This window comes from Nicotiana tomentosiformis, chromosome 1, assembly GCF_000390325.3.
Source record: "Nicotiana tomentosiformis chromosome 1, ASM39032v3, whole genome shotgun sequence".
Lineage (NCBI taxonomy): Eukaryota > Viridiplantae > Streptophyta > Magnoliopsida > Solanales > Solanaceae > Nicotiana > Nicotiana tomentosiformis.
In genome coordinates, this window is record NC_090812.1 from 123,578,601 (window position 1) to 123,603,102 (window position 24,502).

Consider the following 24,502-nt stretch of genomic DNA (forward strand, 5'->3'; position numbering starts at 1 on the left):
ACCCGGTGTTATAAGTGCATGAGCATCTACTAGAGTGTACAATACTACTACAACAATTGTATAGAATAGAAAATAGACAGAATATAGTAAATGACTAAGAGGGGGACTCCGTGTGCTGCGGATCATAACATGGAATGCAGCTCACAACAAAGTCTCCTTAGCAGCTTCGAATATGCGTCTAGATGACCATCGAATGTAACTGTCTCAGTACCTGCACAATTAGTGCAGAAGTGTAGTAAGAGTACGTAAATCAATGCGTACCCAGTATCTAGTCTAACCTCGAAGAAGTAGGGACGGGGGTCGATATCAATACTTACTAGTGGTCCAATAAATCAAGGTACAATAAAGGTATACATGTATGAATTATGGCAACAAAAGCAGTGAAAAATAGATATATGTGCATAACACAATTCTCAACAGGAGAGTAATTACGAAGTTCTCGAATACTGGATACTACCTCGAATGGAATATATAATGACACCAAATAAAATGTCAAAACTCAAGTCAGGAAGACTCATAGGTACGCTGACTGCCGGTCGAATATAATGCACTAGTCTGCCGAGGCGGACGACCTGATCCTATAAGAGTGGTGAAACTTTTACGGGTCATTTTCCCCCCTCATGAATTTATGTGAGTCATGCAATTCAAGAAACTTTCGGGTAATTATGTACAACACGGGAGAAATCCGTAAAAGGATGTATAATTTCCACAACTAATCAGGCAGTGTGTCAAGTATCTAAAATAGCAAATTCGATGTTCTACACAAGTCTAGACTCAGTCTAAAATATAACTTAAAGCTTTTAAACAAGCAAGAATAACTCAAATAATACGATTAAAACATTATGTGAGTCTAAGTCTACCTGGACATGATCAAGAATCTAGCATACGCATGGATACTTGTCACCTCATACGTGCGTAGTTCCCATAACATGTAGCATGTAACAAAAATAGCACCTATAGGTAAATTCCCTCTTACAAGGTTATACATGACACTTACCTCGCTCCACAATCTAATAATCGGCTCCAACGCCTCTCTAGCACCTCAAATCAATGCCAAACGATCCGAAAACTAGTCAAAGAACATGCAAACCAATCAAAATATACTCAAAGACCCGTAATTTAATCAATTAGAAATAATTCCCAACTCCACACGAAGTGTCAACAAAGTCAACCCCCGGGCTCATGCGCCCGGGTTCCAAAACTTTTCGAAGATAAATATTACTCATAGCTTCAAGAACTTAAATATATAATTTTTTTCCAATTTCATGTCCAATTTCTTGATCAAAACTCAAAAATATAGTTTCTAGGTTTTCTTCAAAAATCCCACAATTTCTACCAATCCCCATATATAACTCCATAGATAATCCATGTGTTTAACTCAAAATGAGTATGAGTCATTTACCAAGTGATAGATTATGAAAACGCCTCTCCAAAATCGTCCCAAAATCGACTCCAAAGAGAAAAATGAGTTAAAAGTGAGCTAAGTCCCGATTTTCAAATCATATACACTGCCTAGTCGTCCTTCTTCGCGATCGCGGAAGCTCCCATGCGAACACGAAGGTCAAACCAGCCTCTCCTAAAATTCCTTATTTGCGAACATGAGGTCTTCTCGCGATCGCGTTGCACAGCCTGCCAAGCCTACGTTAACGCGAGCCCCGCTCAGCAAAAGCGAAGGCCAATCTTCCAGCCTCAGCAAATTTCATTCCGCGATTGCAAACTCCCCCATGCGATCGCGATGAGTAACCCTCCAAACCAGGCCAATCCTACTAATAAATCATGTTCATGACCCTCACAGCATGAAGATGAAGCACAACGAGATCACCAAACGCGATCGCGAACCCCCCACTGCGATCGTGAAGAACAAATCCTTCTCAGCTCCACTCTACACTCCGCAATCGCGATTCCTTCTTTGCGATCACGCTGAACACCATTGACACCAGAAACCAGCAACATCAAATCAAATGGAATTGGTCTGAAACCATCCCTAAACACACCCGAGAACACCCGGGACCCTGTCCAATCATACCATCAAGTCCCCATACCTTATCCAAAGGTTCTAAACACCATGAATAACATCAAAACCAAGAATTGACGATCAAAATCCTCTTCTTAGCTTTCAAAATCTTCAAACTCTATCGAACGTGTCCGAATCACACTTAGACATTCTGGATATCGATAGAACTTCACACACAAGTTTTAATGAACTAGATTAACCTATCTAAGGTCCCAAAACACCGCTGGAAGTTTGATAACACCAAAGTTCTCTCTAAGTCAAAATTAGCTAATTTATAAACTTCAATATGCAAAATTTTAATAATAAGCATTTAATCACTCCCGGACCACCCGATACTCAAATCGGACATACACCCAAGTCCGAAATCACCTTAAGAACCTATAGGTACTTTCAAATTGCGATTTAAGGTCGTTGATCCACATCCAATCCATACTCAATAGTGAGTGAAAACAGTCGTTGGAAGAATAGTACCCAGCAAGAGTCGGGGTCGATTTCCACAGGGAGTTTAATATGAGTGTTAGGGTTATACACATGACGAAAGCAAATAGAACAGCTAGATTGCACTTCCAAACAAAGAGTTTTGATTTATAATTCTAATTTTACTCTACCAATATTAAGCTAAGAGAATAAACTAGAAAGCGAATGCTTGTTTTTAATATTTTTCCAAATAGTTAAAAAGCCTAGGGATGTGACATTAACCTAGGTGTCCGCCTAATGGGTTAAATATGTTAATACTTATTTTGTTGATTGGGGTGTATTATAGCTCTCAACTCGACGTTACCTACTCAATACCTCTTGGTCATAGAGTGATTTTGCCCAATTTGGGTATCAAGCTAAATAGTTGATATGAGCTCAAGTCGGGATCTCACTATATCTAGTTTGAACTCTTTAATTAGGATAATCAAACCCTCAATTAGCCCAATTCCTTGTTAGCCAAGTTATCCTAGACTCGGTCCCTCTTTCTCAAGTAAAGACAAAGTCAAAAAGGCATGAATCAATGTTTGCAACCATTAATTCTAAAATTAAAGCAATTACTAGGCTAAATAATCAATACCCAATCATACACAAGCATTAACTTAAATACCCATAAGGTTTACATACTAGGGTTGAGTCACAACCCTAGTAAGAATCTAGCTACTCATAGTGAAAATGAAGAAAAACAAGAAGAAATATGAATTAAACTCATAATCTAAGATTAAAATAATAAAATATGATGTTTTAATCCTAAAATAGTCACAAACTTCCTAAAATAGCAATATCCAATGGCTACAACAACTTAAACTTCGAAACTTGACCTAAAATTGTGATTCTCATCTATTTATAGTGGCCCAAAATTTGCTGAAAAAAATGCCCCTCGGGAGGTTCTGCGGCCGCACAATTCTATGTGCGGTCTGCAGATTGCTTCAGCTTGCAGGGTCTTGGATTCTGCAGCCACACAATATAGTCTGCGGGTGTGAGTCAGCTTCTGCAGCTGCACAATTCTTGTGCGGACCGCATTTTAGGCAAAGCTTCAAGTCTTGTCATCTACACACTCTCTGAACATTTGAATTTTTGTCAGTGCACACCTTGTTCTGCGGCCACACATCAGCCAAAACTCTGCTGGGTTGCTTCATTTGTTCTGCGCCCGCAGAGGGAATTCTGCGGTCCGTACTTCTTTCTGCAGACCGCACTTCTTAATTTTTGCGCCCCTTTTTTGCCTTGTGAGTCAGAACACTCCTTTTTGAGTCAGATTTCATCATGATAGCCCAAACTTCCAACATTCCTGCAATTTGCACACTTTCATTAGTTTTGGGAACATAAATCAATACTTTTGGACTAAAACAAAAGCAAAAAGGTGCCAATAAGTGGTAAAATCCACACTCATCAACTCCCCCAAACTTAAGTCTTTGCTTGTCCTCAAGCAAATAAATTTGTTCCCACTTCCTCAGAGTTAAAGGTTATTTTAGCGAGTCAATGGCGAGCCATTCATACATCAGTTGGGACCAACAATTACCTACACTACTCATGCATTATCAACAAGGTGACAAGTCAAATATTCATGCACATATAGTTCTAATGTGACATTTGAGCTTCAAGAATTGACTTTACTCATCAAGGACTCTTGTTCTATCATGTAGGTCATGGTGGACTCCAAACTCTTCCTCCTCTACTTTTCATTTTCCTAGCTCACTTAAAAAGTTACCACTCAATTTTAAGATTCATGAAAGGTTCACTCATCTCTCATAAGAGAATGTCACAAGTGCGGCTTCAAGTACCATAGGCTTGCCCCTCATGTGGATCACCACTTAATGTAAGCTCGCTTGGTTTGAAATCAAGTAGGACTTCTTTCGGGTTGTAATGAAGGATTTTGGGTTAGGGTAGGATACCATATGGGTAAGTGGTTACACCTTTACTTAAGCACTCCACATTTTCGTGTTTTGGCTCACAATTACCAATTCTTATAGGCATATGCTTTTCATTGGGGACTAGAGAGACTTAACATCACTCTTTCTTGTTCATTTCATTCTTTTTTTCTCCCTTTGATGCTCATGTTAGGGATCATTACCTCTTTTTGAGTCCATCAACCCTTCCACTCATAGAGGTGGGTCTTGGTTTCCCAATTCCCAAATTCTTGAAAACCATATGGCATCAAATTGATACTTGCCCAAAGATCACAAAGAGCTTTATCAAACTTGGCACTTCCAATTGTACAAGGGATCGTGAAAGCACTGAGATCCTCCAACTTAGGAGCCATTGAATGCACAATTGCACTCACTTGATGAGTGACTTTGATAGTCTCAAAATTCATTGACCGTATCTTTGTCACAAGATCCTTCACAAACTTTGCATAACAGGGCATTTGTTCCAAAGAATCAACTAATGGCATATTGATTTAAAGACTCTTCATCATTTGAATGAACTTTTTGAATTGATTCTCACTATTTTTCTTGACAAGTCTTTGAGGGTATGGAGGTGGAGGCTTAGGCGATGGTGCCTTAGCCTTTTGCACTACCGGCTCTGGTATGTCAATAATGTGTTTCGTAGATGGGTTCACCTCCTCTTGAGTCTCTTTCACACTATCATCAATATCAATCCGAACTTTCTCATTAGGTTGCACAACATTGTTTGGGACTTCTTCTTCTTGCATCACTTGATTATCATCAACAAGTTGCCTTTCACTTGATGTGGGTGCATTCTTGCCTCTTCCACTTCTTGTGATAACTGCCATGACATGCCCCGTATTGTTACCACCCTTTGGGTTTACCATCATGTCACTTGGTAGTGCCCCTTTAGGGCGAGAATTTAGAGCTTGAGAGATTCTCCCCACTTGAACTCTAAGTTGCAGATTGATGTATTGTGTGAGGCAAGTTGGGCATCCGAATCGGCATTCTTTTCCATCATTTGCTTGAACATACTTTCAATACGTCCCATTTCATTGTTTGAAGAACTTGAACTATGGAAAGGATAAGGAGGGGGGTTGCTTGGTTGTTGGTACATTGGGGGCCTTTGAAAACGCGACCCCAGGTTGCCTTGATTGTTGCTCTACCCACCTTGATTGTTGCCTCCCTAATTTCCTTAGTTGTTTGCACTCCAATTTCCTTGGTTGTTTCCACTCCAATTTCCTTGATTATTGTTGTTATGCCAATTCCCTTGATTGTTGTTTCCACTCCAATTTCCTTGATTGTTAGAATTCCAATTACCTTGATTATTTTGTGGTCACTGTTGTTGTTGGCTTAGGCCTTGGAAGTTGTTTCTTTGCCCTTGAAAATTATTCACATATTGTACTTCCACTTCTTGTTCATTATAGGAATCATCTTGCTCAAAACCACCATCTTCTTGCACATAGTTCTCCACTAGAGTTTGAACTTGTGGACCCTTGGTACTCCTCTTGTTCACCATCATGTTCACTCCCTCCATAACATTGACTTGCTTAGGTGCTTGCACTTGGTTTAGTTGAGCTTTTGCTAGTTGAGAAATAGTAGTTATCAATTCGGCAATGGCTTGCCCGTGGTCTTGTAATTCTTTGTAAAGGTAGATCATACTCGGGTCACCTTGTGGTACATTGACATGAGATTTCCAAGCCGACGATGTTTCCGCCATCTCATCCAAAATCTCACACGCCTCCGCATAAGGCGTAGTCATAAAGTTCCCACCGGCTAGTTGATTCACTATATATTGGTTGGTTATGTTAATCCCACGATAGAAGGTTTGTCGAATCATGTTTTCTATTATATCGTTGTTGGGACATTCCTTGACCATTATTCTATAGTGCTCCCATATCTCGTGTAGTGGTTCATTCGGATCTTGCTCGAATGCCAAAATCTCATCTCGAAGTGTAGCCATGTGCCCGGGAGATAAAAACTTAGCAATGAACATTTTCACCAACTCATCCTAAGTGTGAATTGAATGGTTCAGCAATCGTTTCAACCAATCTAAAGCCTTCCCCCGTAGAGAGAAGGGAAAAAGCCTTAGCCTCAATGCATCCTCGGATACATTAGTTTGCTTGCTCCTCTAACATCTATCCACAAAGCTCTTCAAATGTTTGTAAGTATTTTGTGTTGGAGAATCGGTAAAGAAACCTCATTGCTCAAGCAAAGTGAGCATCACATTGATGATTTGAAACTTGCCTGCCCTAATACAGGGAGGGACAATTGCACTAGCATAACCTTCATTAGGAAATATCCGGTGTGGAGCCGCTCTTGGTGGAGGTGGGGGTGGAACATGTACTTTGTCATGAGGTACTCGGCCTCTCTGATTGGCTTGTGGCTCATGAGGTACCTCCTTTACTTGCTCTTCCTTGCCTTCCAATTCCCCAAAAGGCAAATTTCTGAGCTCATTGTTCGCCTGGTTCTACCTAACATTTCTCATGGAAGGAAAAGAAGATATTCCCATAAAAACCAAAATATATAGCTAACACCATTTTAACTCCCTGACAATGGTGCCAAATATTGATCCACATCCAATCCGCACTTAATAGTGAGTGAAAATGGTCGTTGCAAGAATAGTACCCAATAAGAGTCGGGGTCGATTTTCACAGGGAGTTGAATATGGGTGTTAGGGGTATACGCTTGACGAAAGCAAATGGAACAACTAGATTGCACTTCCAAACAAAGAGTTTTGATTTCTAATTCTAATTTTACTCTACCAATATTAAGCTAAGAGAATAAACTAGAAAGAGAATGATTATTTTTGGTGTTTTTCCAAATAGTTAAAAAGCCTAGGGATGTGACATTAACCTAGGTGTTCTCCTAATTTGGCTTTCTCAAGCCCAAATGGGTATCAAGCTAAATAGTTAATTTGAGCTCAATTCGGGTTCTCACTATCTCTAGTTTGAACTCTTTAATTAGCCTAATCAAACCCTCAATTAGCCCAATTCCTTGTTAGCCAAGTTATCCTAGATTCAGTCCCTCTTTCTTAAGTAAAGACCAACTCAAAAAGGCATGAATCAATATTTGCAACCATTAATTCTAAAATACGACATAAACTAGGCTAAATAATCAACATCCAATCATAAACAAACATTAAATTAAATACCCATAAGGTTTACACACTAGGGTTGGGTCACAACCCTAGTAAGAATCTAGCTACTCCTAGTGAAAAATGAAGAAAAACAAGAAGAAATACTAATCAAACTCATAATCTAAGTTTAAAATGATAAACTATGATGTTTAAATCCTAAAATAGTCACAAACTTCCTAAAATGGAAAAATCCAACGGCTACAGCAGCTTAAACTTTAAAACTTGACCTAAAATTATAATTTTCGTCTATTTATAGTGGCCCAAAATTTGCTGACAAAAATGCCCTTCGGGAGGTTCTGCGGCCGCACAATTCTATGTGCAGTCCGCAGATTGCTTCAGCTTGCAGGGTCTTGGATTCTGCAGCCGCACAATATGGTTTGCGGCTGCGAGTCAGCTTTTGAGGCCGCACAATTCTTGTGTGGACCGCACTTCAGGAAAGGCTTCAAGTCTTGTCATTAGCACACTCTCTAAACATTTGAATTTCTGTCAGTGCACACCTTGTTCTGTGGCCGCACAAATCATGTGCGGTCCGCACATCAGCCAAAACTCTGCTGGGCAGCTTCACTTGTTCTGTGTCTATAGAGAGAATTCTGGGGTCCGCACTTTCTTCTTCGGCCGCAAAAATCCTTTTGCGGACCGTACTTCTTAAGTTCTGTGCCTCTTCTTGCCTTGTGAGTCGGAACACTCCTTTTTGAGTCGGATTTCATGATGAGAGCCCAAACTTCCAACATTCCTTCAATTTGCACACTTTCATTAGTTTTGGAAAGATAAATCAATACTTTCGGACTAAAACAAAAGCAAAAAGGTGCTAATAAGTGTCACGCCCTGAACTTGGGGAGCATGACCGGCGCTCAACCGAGTAAACCCGGTCGACCAAGCCTATGTTACATCAACCTCTCTTCATAACTCATGCATGTTTTATCAAAACATAAATAGATCTTGACTTTCATATTGAATACATTTGGCTCAATGGCCCATAATTGCTTTTCTTTTTCTCTCTCGTGATGGATACATAGCTTCATAAATGTCTGTGGACATAAATACATGACGAAACTCAAAATCTAAGTACATGACCCACAGTGTACATAGAGCTTCTATTACAATAGATACCTAAGTACGTAAAACCAACTAGACTTGAATACCCACTGGAATTGTAGCGGGCTCACCATAATCTGCTGCACAGAAGATCCCTATCAAAGATCCATATCATCCTGTAGAAGTATACATGCATCCACTAAAAGATGCAGCGCCCCCGGCAAAAGGGACGTGAGTACATGTGGAATAGTACTCGCATGTAAGGAAAACAGAACAGCATATGAAGTCATGGTAATTCAAATAAAAGGCATACAGAGTACATCAAGAACTAAGAATTATCCCATAGATTCACATTTCAACTCTCGTTATGCTTACATCATTTTAAACTTCGTTTAGGATTAACTGGACCATATGAACTATGCGTGGAATACATAATATAAAGTAATTGAAACAATATGTACAAACAAGGCCAATGAAAGTGGCACCTAATGTCTACATTAATAATGCATCTCACTAGACCGTCCATATCCCTCTCTTATCTTACACCTATACATTTCATAGACCATCCTTACTATTCACTTATCATATTATACATATATGCGTCTCATAGACCGATCATAGGATTCCATACACAATACACCTATGCATTTCATAGACCGTTCATAGGATTCCATACACAATACGTCTATGTGTTTTATAGACCGTTCATAGGATTTCATACACAATACACCTATGCATTTCATATACTGTTCATAGGATTTCATACACAATACACCTATGCATTTCACAAACCGTTCATAGGATTTCATATACAATACATCTATGTGTTTCATAGACCGTTCATAGGATTTCATAATCAATACACATATGCGTTTCATAGACCGTTCATAGGATTTCGTACAAAATACACCTATGTGTTTCATAGACCGTTCATAGGATTTCATACACCATACATTTGTGCATTTCATAGACCGTTCACAATGTTTATTTACACAATACAAATACACATGTGTGTTTCATAGACTGTTCACGGTGTTTACTTACACAATACACTTGTGCGTTTCATAGACCGTTCACAGGGTTTACTTTCAAAATACACCTGTGCATTTCATAGACCGTTCACAGGGTTTACTTACACACATCATTATTCACATGATCATATATAACCCTAAGCGACATGACTAGCGCTACTTTTAAGGTCGTAAGTTCCCGGATCATTGGAACCCTTCATGTTCCTGTTTATGCTCATCATGGAGGAACACAACTCGTTACGTTGGCACACGTATGGTAAATCAATAAGTCAATTTCAATGGCACATGGCCCAAATACGTTTTTCATAAGATTTATCGTCACTTAGCATAGGACATCCCTCTTCCACTTCATTATATACTCTCTTGTCACCTTAAGGTCATTAGCTAAGTTCATGATTCTTAGGGACTTAACATCGAAGTCATTTACATTAATTATTTTAGTAGCATGCATACTATGATTGAAACCATAGGGACATACAACACCTCATAATTCTCATTAGGGCAGACGGCCATATTTCATGTTTATACCATCACTTACTTGTACTTGCCATAGGTGACATAGGGCATCAAGAACATTTAAAATATTTAAGAACACCATAGCCTCTCCTCATGAGGGCGTAGGAGTTTATAACACATTGGAAACATAAGTCCAAATACGTTCATCTCATAACTTTTCACACCATATATCACTTCACAATTACTTTCAACTACTTATAACATCATTATTTCATTGTCTCCCTTGGCCATACATATTATTCTTCATTCATGGCACTGTGGTCGTATATCATATCCCGCACTTTCATTTCTTTACTTTCAAGGATTATCATCATAAACATCATCTCATTTCATTGGCGCCACTAGCCATAAGTATAACTTTCATTCTTGGCACTCTATATCCCCAATTCACTTATTTCACTTTCGAGCATCTTTATATATTATCGACAACAAAGAATCTCTAATCACGACTTTTAGTACACCTTGGCATAATAGCCTTCACTTGAAACACTACTTGTAGTCATAACATTTCTATACCCAACTCATGCTTTGAACACATTCTCGAAGGATAACATCATATGATAAGAGCATCCGGAACACATTTTGAACATATACCTTTCAACACAATACTTATTCGGAATAGTTAATTTATAACGGATAACTCGAGACTTACAAGAACATCATGGGATTCAATTCTAGGAGAGAAGTTTAAACAACATACCTCGATTTGAGCTTTCCTTAAATTACTACAACGCTCCGAAAATCCTAGCAATCCCAACCTATTTTGAAACATAACAAAATTTAACCCAAATTAGGAAGATATTCATGGTTTCAGCTCATTTAAGCATTTCATCAAACACTAGTGTGCTAATTTGGCTACAAGGTTCTTCGGCAAGATTTCCTTTATTCCCCAACCCAATCTTTACTTATTTGAGCTCAAAAATCTTCCCACAAACCTTATTGGTACATAATATACTCCCAATCACCCATCATTTATCCTCCAAACTCGAAATTAAAGACTAGGATTACAGTCTTGCCTTTCAGTAAAGATCTTATGAGATTTCCTTGTTGGATTTCAAAGCTTGGACAAGATCTTGATGAACAAAGCACTTGAGCTTCTTCCTCTCTCTAGAACACTCTCACTTCTCCTAAAAATATCAGATTTTTGCCTTCAAAATGAGCCCCAAAGACTATTTATCAAATTGGGGTCGGGTTATAAAAATAGGAAAATGGACCCTCCAAACTCAAATCTGCGGTCGCAGAATAGGTATGCGGTCCGAAAAATGGACTGAGAAACTGCTGCCCAGAACTGGGCTAAACTGGTCAAGTCTGCGACCATTCTGCGGTCCGCAGACCACTTATGCGGTTTGCGGAATGATTCTGCGATCGCGAAATTGACCGCAGCATCACATTCTGCTAGCCTTTGGAAATTTGGTCATAACTTCTTGTAGGAGTGTCCAAATGATGAACGGTTTGATGCGTTGGTAACTAGACTCAAAGGGTTTTAATGTGACAGGTATATAACCTCCTAAGTCCTTATAGTTTGGTAGCAACATACATTTTAAGTAGGATCTTGTGCGAATTAAGACATCCTTTCCACTTAATGTATCCAACTTGTTCCACCCAAATTCTTGCCATTTACAAAACTCCTTAGTATGTTCCAACACACCTTAAACATATATTTTTCATTTCAAAATAATGTGGTTCTATCGCATGGGTCTCCTTTAATACTCGAACACGTTATTCCCAAATACCGTTGGCGCACTTTAAAATCATAAATCATTAGGAAATTTTAACGGGGCCTTACAATAAGTGGTCAAAATCTACACTCATCAGTCATTTACTCAAAAGTCAAATCTTGGTCAACTCTTCCAACTTAACACTTTCGAATTGAGAATTATTCTTCCAAATTTAATTGACTTGAACGTGTAGTGTTTAATTGGGATCCACCCCTCTAGAGTCGCTCTCCCATATTTCTTTCTTAGTGGCATACACACAGTTTTTAGTGGAAGCTTTATTTTGTTTAAAAGATCATCTATGTCTATTGATGTATTTAACCTGCTGAATTAATATGTATCATCTACATATGCTATTTGATGTATTTTATATATGTATCAGACTTATTAACATGTTGTTGGATACTTTGAGGTATCAGATTGATGTAAAGTTTGAGTCTTTGTCGTGCATAAACATTCTAAACTTTTGTAGAAGCATTCAAATAAATGATAGTTGATGCATTCACCTTTATATACAGATTTCATGTACTGGTAAATGCTTTTGATCATGTTATGAGAGAAAGCATGCTTATTGTCTATTACTCTAACTATGTACCTTATTATTTATATCTGCTATTTTCTTAGTTGTTTCTGTGTTATTATATATATTTATTAATTGTACAAATTATGAGAAGTGAGTATTTTTTATCAAAACCTCGACGCTTCTTTGTTGGGATTAGACTTGATAATTATTGAGTGTAAGTTGATTATCGTACTTGTTCCTCCCAAATGCACATGTAAGTATACGTGGTCAACAAGTAATATAATGATAAGTAGAGTATCGAACCCGCATATACTTGTGCTAACTACCTACTAGTTTCACTGAAATTGTTATTCAGCCGAGTCAATCAGAGCTGAATGTGTGATTATAACTAAGCAATGACTGTAAAACTTAACTAATTAAACACGCAGAAAACGGTTGTTGAGAATTCAGTAGAGATAAACATTCCAGAGTTGTGATCAATTCACCAATCCTATTATATTCTCATTAACTCTCATTTTCATACAATTCGCTTATGGTTGCTAATTAATCGAGTAATTTCTCTCGTAGTATTCTCCCGAATTACTACTCGCCTATTCAAAATACATTAACGCCTATGTTCCTATAGAGTTAATCTATTAATAATGAATTAAGATTACGATATTCAATTGAGTATGGTGATTAGGTATATTTCTATCCTAGCCATAAATCTGCACCCCACTTAGAGTTAAGATCATGCCCTCTTCAATCCTTCTCTAATCTAGACGTATCTTTCCCAAGCATAGCATATATAGTAAATAGAACCTAACTATTGGCCAGACAATCAAGCAATTAATCACAGAATTGAAGAAACAATCATATATTAGCGAATTTTAATCAAGGTAAAGTCAACTTCGAACAATAATATTCAATGACTAAACCACAACCCCAAAAACTAGAGTGCTTAGCCACTCATGTTCGTATTAGAAAATATCTGTATTTTGCATCAACAAATTACAAAGAAAAGTTGAAGGAATGAAGAACTCGATGATTTTCTACTCCAAAAGGTTTTCCACGTGATGTTCTCGCTTCCAAATAATGTCCATCTCCCCCCCCCCCCCCCCACACACACACAAATAGGTTTAGAACCCTTTTATACTTGTTGGGCACGTGTAAGGTTAAAATCACCAAGTCCCAGCCAAATTAGGACAAAATCTGCCCTTGGGTATCACGCTACACGAAGTTGGACACTGAACTTTTTAGCTTGCTGTCAACGGTATTTTGGATGGTTCCTGGTGTGAACCTGGGCACCAAACATTTTCCACTTTTGTGCTCTGACGCCCTTAGCGTTTTGGTTGGTGCCTGGCATGAATCTGGGCACCAAAGTCGTACTTCCTCGAAATTCTTTTGTTTTTACTTCAATTTGTATGCAGACTATCCAAATCACTTCTAATTGACTCCTACACATATAAATGCCATTAAGCTCGAGTCACAAATATTCACACTAAAGTTAACAAGATCGAGGTATGCAAGGCAAACTACATACAAAAATATGGATTTTTATCCAAACATCACCACCCCCACACTTAATCTCTTGCTCGTCCTCGAGCAACCTAAAACCTTGCTAACCAAACAATGCAACGCAAGACATCATACAATGCAGGAACACTTAGCAATTCAACATACTACACCTATGACCATGGTTGATACCAACAATTTAGCCATTGCATACACATTCATACCTTTCCCAACTTTCAGATGACTGAATATTAGTGAACAATTTAAAACACTCAAACAACCGGCCCATAACCACCCAACCTCATAGACCGGCTCGTCGCCAATAAGCACTCTCAACTTGTGTATTCACCTAACAAGAGATGTTTAATAACTTTACCTATTCCTCATGGAATCATGTGCCTCACCAAAGAATAAGAGAGTATTTCGTCCACACATTCAAATATGCTTTCGAATATAATTTAATGACATCACATACATCAACAAAGAAGCACTCACTCTAATAAAAAAATTCATGTGCATCCCGCAGTCGTACCATAGGCTTGCTCATAATGTATATCTCTACTAATCTAAGCTCCCGAAGTCTAGGATCAATTAGATCTTTACGGGTTGTAATGAAGGGTGAGGGACAGGTAGGATATGTTTTGGTATAGTGACTAACCCTCCTAAGCACTTTAACACACTACATTTAACATTCAAGTACACACTCTTCATGACCAACTCGAGCCATGCCATGAAACCATATACATTTTAGCCCTTTCTCTTTAAACACATCTATACATTTACTAGCCCAGATCAATATGAATAGGAGATATATTTTCTGTTTTTATTTTTTCTCTATTTGTATTTTATTTGCTTTTATCTTTTCTTATTTTCTCTTTTTCAACACTCTCCATAAATTTAAATGTGCCTGGCTAATGATCTTTCAACAAGTATGTGCATTCTTTGACCTTTCTATGATTCCACTCAAAAAGTACCCCAACTCTCACCTTATTCTTCTAGCAATTTAAGTGCTTTCGGTGGCAAATATTCAACTAAGAACAAAATGATATTCGGCTTATAATGTGGGTGCCAAAGATAAGATTTATAGATGCAACTGGGCTATCTAAGGATAATTTCATTTATTGTGGCATAATAGCTCAATGAACGATCAAAGAAACTCCTACATTATCTCCTAGACTTACAAAACTTAATTATTTCGCTTCGACTAACACACGAGGCAAGTTCTAGACTAACATAGGATAGCACAAAATACAATCAAGACCTCACATCACACAATGCACATGACCCATTCAAGACGGTTGCATTCCAACTCTCAAGTCAAAGTAAGTCATCACATAGTCTAGAAGTATTAAGCAATAAAATAGTACATGATTTACGAGTCAAGAAAATGAGAGAACTCGTCATAAACAGGTTGTTCAATTCATCTATGGGATTAATTTTTGTCAAAACATATTAGGAAGGTAATTTGCATGCTAAGGCCTAACTATAATAGCATCAAATAAGTCAAAAGGCACATAAGAGCAATCAAATCTTCTTCCTATTATTTCCTAAAAAAAAAAGAAAAGAAAATATCCGGTTCAAGCTACACACTTGGAAACGAACCGGTGCCTAAAGAAAAACCAAGAGAATTACTACCTAACTATCCTAATAAAATCAAAAGAAAATCTTTTTGGTGTTTTCAATCGGACCTTAATCCCTCAAGAAACTTGTCCAAGAGATCCATCGTCGGAAAAAGTCCGAGCTCTTTTGATTTTTTTTGTTATTTTTTTCACCCAATATTTGTCTACTACTCTAAGCTAAAATAAAAATAATGACAATGTTTATACAATTACACTACACATAAAGTAATTTCACCACCCCACACTTATACCATGCATTGTCCTTGATGCATGGATCATAGAGAAAACTTTTAAAATAAGGATGAGAAATACTCCCTAAGACCCTCTAGGGCCTAGCTAGCAGCATGATCCTCAATATTAAGGAACATCACTATCCCACACTTAAACTCAAACATGCTCCTCATCTTCAACTCTGAGTACTCAGACTTCCCCTAATCTACAAATCAAAAACAAAACAAAATGTGACACTATAAAAATAAAATAAAAATAAAATTCAAGTTGGGTTGCCTCCCAACAAGCACTTGATTTAATGTCGCGGCACAATTCTGCTCCTCTGCTCAAGCTGGGTGCTTTCACTTCTTCCTTCTCCCATGATGTCTAGCCTTTTTACACGCTCTATGAAGATCTCCTCTTTCATTTCTGGCTCTTTTATCAATCATTTTTACACACTCAGCTTGCAACACCACCTCCTCTAATGTAGTTTTTCCATCTGGATCACTACAGTTCACATAAGGACTCTGCTTTATCCCCTTCGATTCCACCACAATAATCATGCACAAGTCCTCATAATGCTTAGGGAGCTTAAGTGACTTATACACTAAAAGTGATTTCCTCATTATCAATTCTCATCTTGAACTTTCCTTCCCTCACATCAATAATCGCTCCACCCGTAGCTAAAACGGTTGCCCCCAAAATAATGGGCACTTTCTCATATTCCTCGTAATCAAGAATAATAAAATCAGCACGAAGAATAGGCTTTCCTATTCGAACTGGAACATCTTCAATAATTCCTTCTGGTATCACTAGTGACCTATCTGCCAACCGTAAAGTGACTTTAGTAGGCCTAAGGGGCCCCAATCCTAGTTACTTGAACAAAGACGATGACATCATATTTATACTAGCCCCTAAATCACACAGGGCTCTACCAACTTCTTGTTTCCCAAGAGACAGAGAAATTGTGAAACTCCCAGGATCCTTAAACTTAGGAGGAAGTTTACTCTAACCTTTAGCACTGCACTCTTCAGTAAGTGCAACTATTTCAAACTCTATATGTCTTCGCTTGTTTGCCAAAATATCTTTGAGATACTTTGCATATTTAGGCACTTCCTGCAAAATTTCCACCAAAGGAAAATTCACACGCACTTGACTCAGAATATCTAAGAAATTCTTGTACATAGCGCCATCTTTTTGCTTCTACCGTCTTTGTGGAAACAGAGGTGGTAGCCTTGTAACAATTACTGGCTCTGGTGTTTCGCTTTCTTTCTCAGTTTCCTCAACTGGCTTAGGAACCAATTCTTCTTCAAGCCTAGTTGTATACTTCTTTTTCCTTGGACCTTCTTCTAATGCTCATCCATTTTTCAAGGTAATCGCATTGACTTGAGCTTTAGGATTAGGCTCAGTATCACTAGGAAGGGCCCTAGCTGGCCGAGTATTCTGGACACTCGCAAGTTGCCCCATTTGTGGCTCTAAATTTCGAATGGCTTCTTAGTAGGCTGCCTCTTGGGCATGTTAGTCAGCCATCAATTTCTTTAGCATCACCTCTATATGGCTCGTTGAGTTTGTTGGTTGTTTAGCCTGTGGTGGTCTATATTGTTATTGAGGGGCTTGTGGCCTGTACTGATTATGAGTACCTTGATTTCGACCCAAGAAAAGTTTAGGTAGTTCCTCTAGCTTGGATTGTAGGTGTTCCCATACTGATTTTTCTGGCCTTGATTTGCATTACCCACGAAACATACATACTCTAAATTTGCTCGGCATAGATCGCTCGTGTGACCCTCTCCGCATACTTCACAAACTACATGAACCCGCTGCACTGGCTGAGCTTGCTGCTTATTGATGACCAGGGTCATATTATTGACTTGGTTGGCCAATGTGGCAACATGCGTTGATAATGCTGAAATAACATCTAACTCAAGGACCTCTGCAGATTTTTGAACTGTGTGTCTGCCCATCTCTCCTTGCCAGTCAGGATTATTTTTGGAGAATTTGTTCAGCAATGCATATATCTAATCAAAACATTTCTCCAACACTTGACCACCTGCTCCAGCATGTACCGCAATCTAGGTCTCCGAGTGTAGCCCTTCTATGAAGGTATGAGCCAACACTTCATTAGTTTGGTTGTGAAGAGGACAGTCCCGAAGCAGCCCCTTGAACCTCTCCCAAGCTGAATAGAAGGACTCGCCCGCCTTTTGTTTAAAAGCGACTATTTTATTTCTGATCTTTGCAGTTTTGCCTAAGGGGAAGAACTGTGCCAAAACTTTATGAACGAGATCATTCCATGATGTAATAGAGTTAGATGGTTCCACCTTTAACTATCTCTTTGCTTTTCCCTACAGAGAGAACGAAAATACTGTAAGCCTCACATAGTCCCGAATGACTCCATTGGTGATATAAGTACCACTAATCTCCAAGAAGTTCTGAACGTGTTGTTGTGGATCCTCATGTAGAAGACCCATAAATTGCCGATTTGTATGTAGCAGTTGGATCATGCTCAGTTTCAGCCTAAAGTGCCCAGTGCTTCTGCGCTTCACAATGATGGAGGTGACATTAGCAATGCTAGGCCTCGCCACCTCCTAAACTGCCATATGTTACTCGTCTGCCATGTCCCCAAGTAGTTAAACAAGTGCCTGAAGATTATCCGTGTCCCTTGCTTCTCTCAACCCCTTGTGAAATGTTCTCTCAGGTTCGGGGTCAAAGCCTTGAAGTCTACCTTGGCTCCCGACCCTTCGCAACCAAATAAAGTAACTGAGAGCAGAGCAACCAATAAGAAATATTAGACTTGACGAAATAGACACAAAAGTAAAAGTTAGTAAAGTACTACCTCTATTCCAGTTTATGTGAACCTATTTCCTTTTTGGTCTGTTCCAAAAAGAATGACCTCATTCTAAATTTGTAAATAATTTTTCTTAAACTTATAATTCTACCTTTAATGAGAAGCTTTTATAACCACACAAATACTCTAGGTCCTTTTTTGAATTGTTTAGGATCATAAATTCTAAAAGTCTTCATTTTTTCTTAAACTCCGTGCCCAATCAAACAGGTTCACATAAATTGGAACGGAAGGAGTAGTCACTATTCAAGTCCCCGGCAACGATGCCAAAAACTTATTGCTCCTAAATACAAGCGCAAGTATACTTGGTCAACAAGTAATATAATGATAAGTAAAGTGTCGAACCCACAGAGACTTGTGTTAACTACCTACTAATTTTACTAAAATTGTTATTCAGTCGAGTCAATCAGAGTTGAATGTGTATTATAACTAAGAAATGACTGTAACAATTAACTAATTAAACACGTAGAAAATGGTTGTTGAGAATTCGATAGAGATAAGCATTCTAGGGTTGTGATGATTCACCAATCCTATTGTGTTCTCATTAACTCTCCTTTTCATACAATTTGCTTATGGTTGCTAATTAATCGAGTAATTTCTCTCATAGAATTCTCCCAAATTACTACTCGCCTATTCAAAATAGATTAACCCCTATATTCCTATGGAATCAATCTATTAAGAAGATATTAAGATTATGATATTCAATTTGGTGATTAGGTATATTCCTATCCTAGCCACAAATTCGCTGCCCACTTAGAGTTAAGATCATGCTCTCTCCAACCCTTCTCTAATCTAGACGTAGCTTTCCCAAGCACAATAGCATCTCCATTTAGTATACCTATTCTGAAAGACCCTCCACGAATTTGAAACTGCTTCTCCTATATTTTTCCAAAACTAGCCCGTAGACCCGATGATAACATAGAACATTCAACAAGTATTCTTCACACTCTACTGCAAAATCCCGGTCTCCATCTACATAACGAACCCCTTAGAACCAGTGTTGAGAACCACCCACTCCGACTTGGTACCAAATATAAGCCAAACTCTAGTGCGATGTCAGCACATGAACACTCCCAAGGAGAAACCGGATGAATTATTTTTCTTGTACATCATATCTACCAGAAGCATAAACTCCGAGCCTCCCCAAAATCTGCGCATGAATCGATAAGGCGAAATATAGCACACATTCATCAAATCCTTTACTGAATTACCCTTGATGTTTCCTTTTCGTAGTCATAAATAATCCACCAATGCATCTATAACTAGAAGCCGCACAAGCAGACAACCACGCGATCCAATCTTAGACGGTGGGCTCCCCCACTTAGCTTTAAGCTACCATCCCACAATGTAGAACCCACAAAGATTCCTCCTTTTCTATTACCATGATTTCGCACCATCAACTCGCCAAACTTCTCGTAGTCCCTTGTTAAACTCTTGATGAGCCCATGCTCATACACCAGCCGTACAAGTCTGTTCATTCCCCATCGACATCAAATGAAAGCTCGACAATACATTCCAAACTCGAAGACACGTTGCATCCCGAAAACGATAATCAAGTCTTCACACCCCTCTTCATTTCAAGCAAACTCCTCTCTGCCATATTCGATCTCCCTCAGTACAGTAGCCACCATCCCAAATAAAATCCATAGACCTAGTCATTGTCTACTATGATTCCCAAATAGCTCTAAACTTTCTCAAGGAATGTGGATATCCTACCACAGAATTCATATGCTACTCCGCCACTCCCACTTCGGTTAAACCATCTCCTTTAAGCAACTTCTCGACCTCTGCTTTTCATACTTGACCTGCTAGCGATTCCACCACTGCGAGACACCTCCCACCATGTACTTTATCATCCTTCGCTACCCAAAGGTTGCATCAAATCAAAATTCATCTTTGTAGCACCTAGACTTATAAATTGCTACCAACTCTAAGCCTCCTAGAAGATCATCTCTCTCTCGAGCCATAAGTATTCGAAACACCGATTCGATTCTGAAATCACTATACAATGTCATCTCTGACAATTGCTTCTTAGACACTATTTCACCACGCCCTGCCCTGAAGGAAAATCAAAGAAGACCATAACACCGACGAATCTTAATGCGTTCAAACAAGGACGATGACACCACATCACAATTGAGAATTCCACCACGCTCAAAATATCAAGTCTCGTTACTTCATCAACCAAACCTGGACATCTATAGTCTGATTGCCTTTCCTCCGCTGGAATTAAATGTTGAACCCTTAAATCATGCACTGAGAAATCCTCCCTTCAAGTCATTCAGTGTCTTAACACATAAACAAGCACCCTACCATTACAACAACATCGTGCGATAACAATGCTTGAACATCATATCAATCTGTGCATAGCCTCAAAACCATCGAAAATACAGCTACTGGACAAAAATTACAGAACATCCTTCGGCAAGGCGACGATAATAGCCCGCCCGAACACGCAGGGAAAAACATCTTGCACCATGTCTGCAGTACCACAACAACTACTCAATGCCTATTTGACAACAAACGTTGTACTTCACATAAGATTGAGTAGGAAGGAAATAAAAGCATAAGCCTCAAAGGAATCAAACAGCATGATGAGGAATCAAGAAGGGAAGTGCTCCTAATAGCCCCGTAGCCTCTCGAAGATAAGTACAGATGACTCTGTATAGATCCGCAAGACTCTACTAGACTTGCTCATGACTCGTGAGACGTAAGTGAACCTAGAGCTATGATACCAAGTTGTCATGACCCAAAATCCATTATAGGTTGTTATTGCGCCTAACGCCGCTGTCGGGCAAGCCAACGGTGATTTATCAATTTAATTACTCATTTTAATACTTTCGAAATTATAGTTTTTAATAAGGAAGGGGATTTACACTCCTAAATCACGGGGACGTACAACATATGTAGTTTATAAAAGAATTGAAAGGCGTTAATAATGTTAGAAACCCTAAGCATCAACTAGTATAACCCCAAGACCCGGTGTCATAAGTGCATTAGTATTTTCTATGAAGTACAATAATAATAAAACATCTGTCAAGAATGTAAATAAGAAAGGATAAAGTAAATAGTACGATGATGACTCAGTGGACTGCGATACGTAGCCTGGAATGCAGCTCACATAAAGTCTCCACAACAGGTACGCCCACGCGCCAAGATGATTGCCAAATGAACCTGTCAAATCCTACACATTTTGTGTAGAAGTGCAGCGTGAGTACGTAAATCAACGCGTACGTAGTAAGTATTTAGCCTAACCTCGGAGAAGTAGTGACGAGGGGTCGACATCGACACTTACTAGAGGTCCAATAAAATAATATAATAATTCATAACAGATATGAAGTGCTCAACGATAGTGGAATAAATCTGTAAATTACATAATCTTCCAAATATTTCTTTTAAAGTATGAATTTCTCGATCTTGTATTCTACCTTAACAGTTCAGAAAAATGTCAAGTGCCAATATCAAATAAATAAGGAATACTATAGAAAATGTCGGGCATCAGTGGAAGGTTTATCTCGTAAATATTCGGACAACTAGCGATAGAACGCACGATTCTGCCGAGGTGGTTCAGCCCGATCCAGAATAATGTGTACACTACTGAGGGTTGAGCGGCACGAACCATATATGCATCTGGTATACTGCCGAGGCGTTCGGCCCGCTCCACAAGAAAGGAAGGAAGTTGCCGAATTACGAGACACGTGCTTACAATACAATATATGAGCACAAAACAAATATAATCTTTACCATTTCTCAAATAACTCGCCCACAACTCAAAGTGATAAGGCTCGGTCTAGTATACATATATTTATTTCTAAATCAATTTCAGTTATAGATTTAATTTATTAAGCCAACATAACGAGTTCAAATAATTTAATTATTACATGATAAAGTCCTAAGTCTACCCGGACATAAACATGTTTTAGCTACATACGGAGTCTCGTCACCTCGTGCGTATGTAGCACCCACAAGTGATTTCACATAACAATAAATATCACCTAGGGGATAGTTTCCCCTTCACAAGGTTAGACAAGAGACTTACCTCGCTCTGAAGTCTCATAACCGGCTCCAACGCCACTCAAACCTCTCAAACTGATGCTCGTCTCTCCAAAACTAGTCAAACAATGTGCAAACCAATAAAAATGTACTCTAATCCTCATAATAAATCAATTCATAACAATTTCCAACTTCGCTCGAAAAGTTAATAAGATCCACCCTCAGGCCCACATGTCCGGATTCTGAAAATGTTTGAAGATAAACTCTACCCATAACGCTACAAACTTAAATATATGATTTATTCCCAATTCCATGTCCAATTTTGTGGTCAAAATCCAAAATTATCAATTCTAGGGTTTCTACCAAAACCCCACGATTTCTACTAGTTTTCATGCTTAAATCCTTATAGAATCTATGTATTTAACTCACAATATATGGAAATTACTTACCTTGACATAGATGATGAAAATCTTCCCTCCAAGAGCTCCAAATGGGCTAAGTCTCAGATTAAAAATACCTCACTGCCCAGCGACCTTCGAACTTGCGGACCATTAGCCGTTTCTGCGGCTACGCACCTGCGGATATTCCTATCGCAGGTGCGGTTCCCACTAAGCCCAGCCAAGTCCGCTTCTGCAGACAAAATCGGCTCATGCGCTCTCTCTTCTATGGAGCCTTGACCGCTCATGCAGTCCAGCACCAAAGGCCCAGCTCTCGCTTCTGCAGATGCGTATCTGCGCGCCCAAACTCTGCACCTGCGCCCCTTCGCCCAGCTGGCCTCTTCCGCTTCTGCGGAGCATTCGTCACATATGCGGGCTCGCAGATGCGGAAATATCCTCGTATCTACGGCCATCCCAACTCAGTCCAAATGCCACTTCTGCGACCACAACGCCGCTTCTGCGGGCTCGCACCTGCGGCCCTTTCCACACAGGTGTGATTGCACCAGATCCAAGATGTCTCAGCACTTCTCCCAAGCCTAAACTCGATCCGTTTTCGACCCGATCCGCACCCGGGGCTCCCGGGACCCCGTCCAAACATACCAACATATCCCAAAATACGATACGGACTTAGTTGAGGCCTCAAATCACGCCAAACAACATCAAAACTATGAATCGACGATTAAAATCCTTCTTTAAACTTTCAAACTTTCAAACTTCGATGAACGCGTCCGAACCATATCAAAATATTCTGGAATGACGCCAAACTTTGCGCACAAGTCATAAGTCACAATACGAACCTATTCCAAGGTTCGAAATCCCCAACGGGCTTCGATAACACCAAAATCCACTTCAATTCAAACTTAAGAAATTCTTAAAACTTTTAAAATACCAACTTCCACAATAAGCGCCGAAATGCTCCCGAGTGGTCCGATACTCAACCCGAATATATGCCCAAGTCTGAAATCATTATACGAACCTATTGGAACTTTCAAATCCCGATTCAGAGGTCTTTCGCTCAAAAGTCAAACCTTAGTCAATTCTTCCAACTTAAAGCTTCTGAAATTTGAATTTTCTTTCCAATCAACTCTGAACTTCCCGATATTCAATTCCAACCACGCGTACAAGTCATAATACCTGAAGTGAAGCTACTCACGGCCTCCAACCATCGGACGACGTACTAGAGCTTAAAACGATTAGTCATGTCGTTACATATCAAGTCATGTCCCTTATTTCTCATATTGTTTACAAACCATTTTAGTTCAACTCTCATTCTCTGTGATCAGGTCTAATTATTATTATTCTTAATTTAGTAGTTAATTATTGTAGTAATCACGCTAACTCAAGTGTTGATCATCCTGAATAGCGAAAAACCATAAGTTATTTGAATATTGTTTAAATTCAATCCCTGTGGAGACGATAATTTTACTATACTATCTTTGGCTAGCGAGCATTAATTTTGTGTTGTGTTTTGCGCTCGTCAACACTTTCCAAATCACTTTCAATTAACTCCTACACATATAAATACCGTTATTAAGCTCGAGTCACAAATATTCGCGCTAAAGTTAACAAGATCGAGG

General features: G+C 39.0%; 1 protein-coding gene and 1 non-coding gene across 2 annotated transcripts; one reads left to right on the forward strand and one right to left on the reverse strand.

Moving 5' to 3' along the window:
• Positions 1–4,574: 4,574 nt before the first annotated feature.
• On the reverse strand, positions 4,575–5,261 carry LOC138909128 (uncharacterized). Its single transcript, XM_070200284.1, has 2 exons — positions 5,049–5,261; positions 4,575–4,835 (listed from the first exon to the last, which is right to left on the reverse strand). Exons 1-2 carry the CDS (start codon positions 5,259–5,261, stop codon positions 4,575–4,577), a joined length of 474 nt encoding a protein of 157 aa, XP_070056385.1.
• Positions 5,262–17,780: 12,519 nt separating this feature from the next.
• On the forward strand, positions 17,781–17,887 carry LOC117273261 (small nucleolar RNA R71). The gene has a single exon (XR_004503262.1). It is a non-coding gene; the product is annotated as a small nucleolar RNA R71 (small nucleolar RNA).
• The last annotated feature ends 6,615 nt before the right edge of the window (positions 17,888–24,502 follow it).

Bases quoted from the DNA above. Each gene is read 5' to 3' on its own strand.
- LOC138909128 (XM_070200284.1), bottom strand. From the start codon at position 5,261: ATGGTAAACCCAAAGGGTGGTAACAATACGGGGCATGTCATGGCAGTT. The intron at 4,836-5,048 runs GTGAACCCATCT...TGTTATGCAAAG, and splicing joins TGAAAGAGACTCAAGAGGAG to TTTGTGAAGGATCTTGTGAC.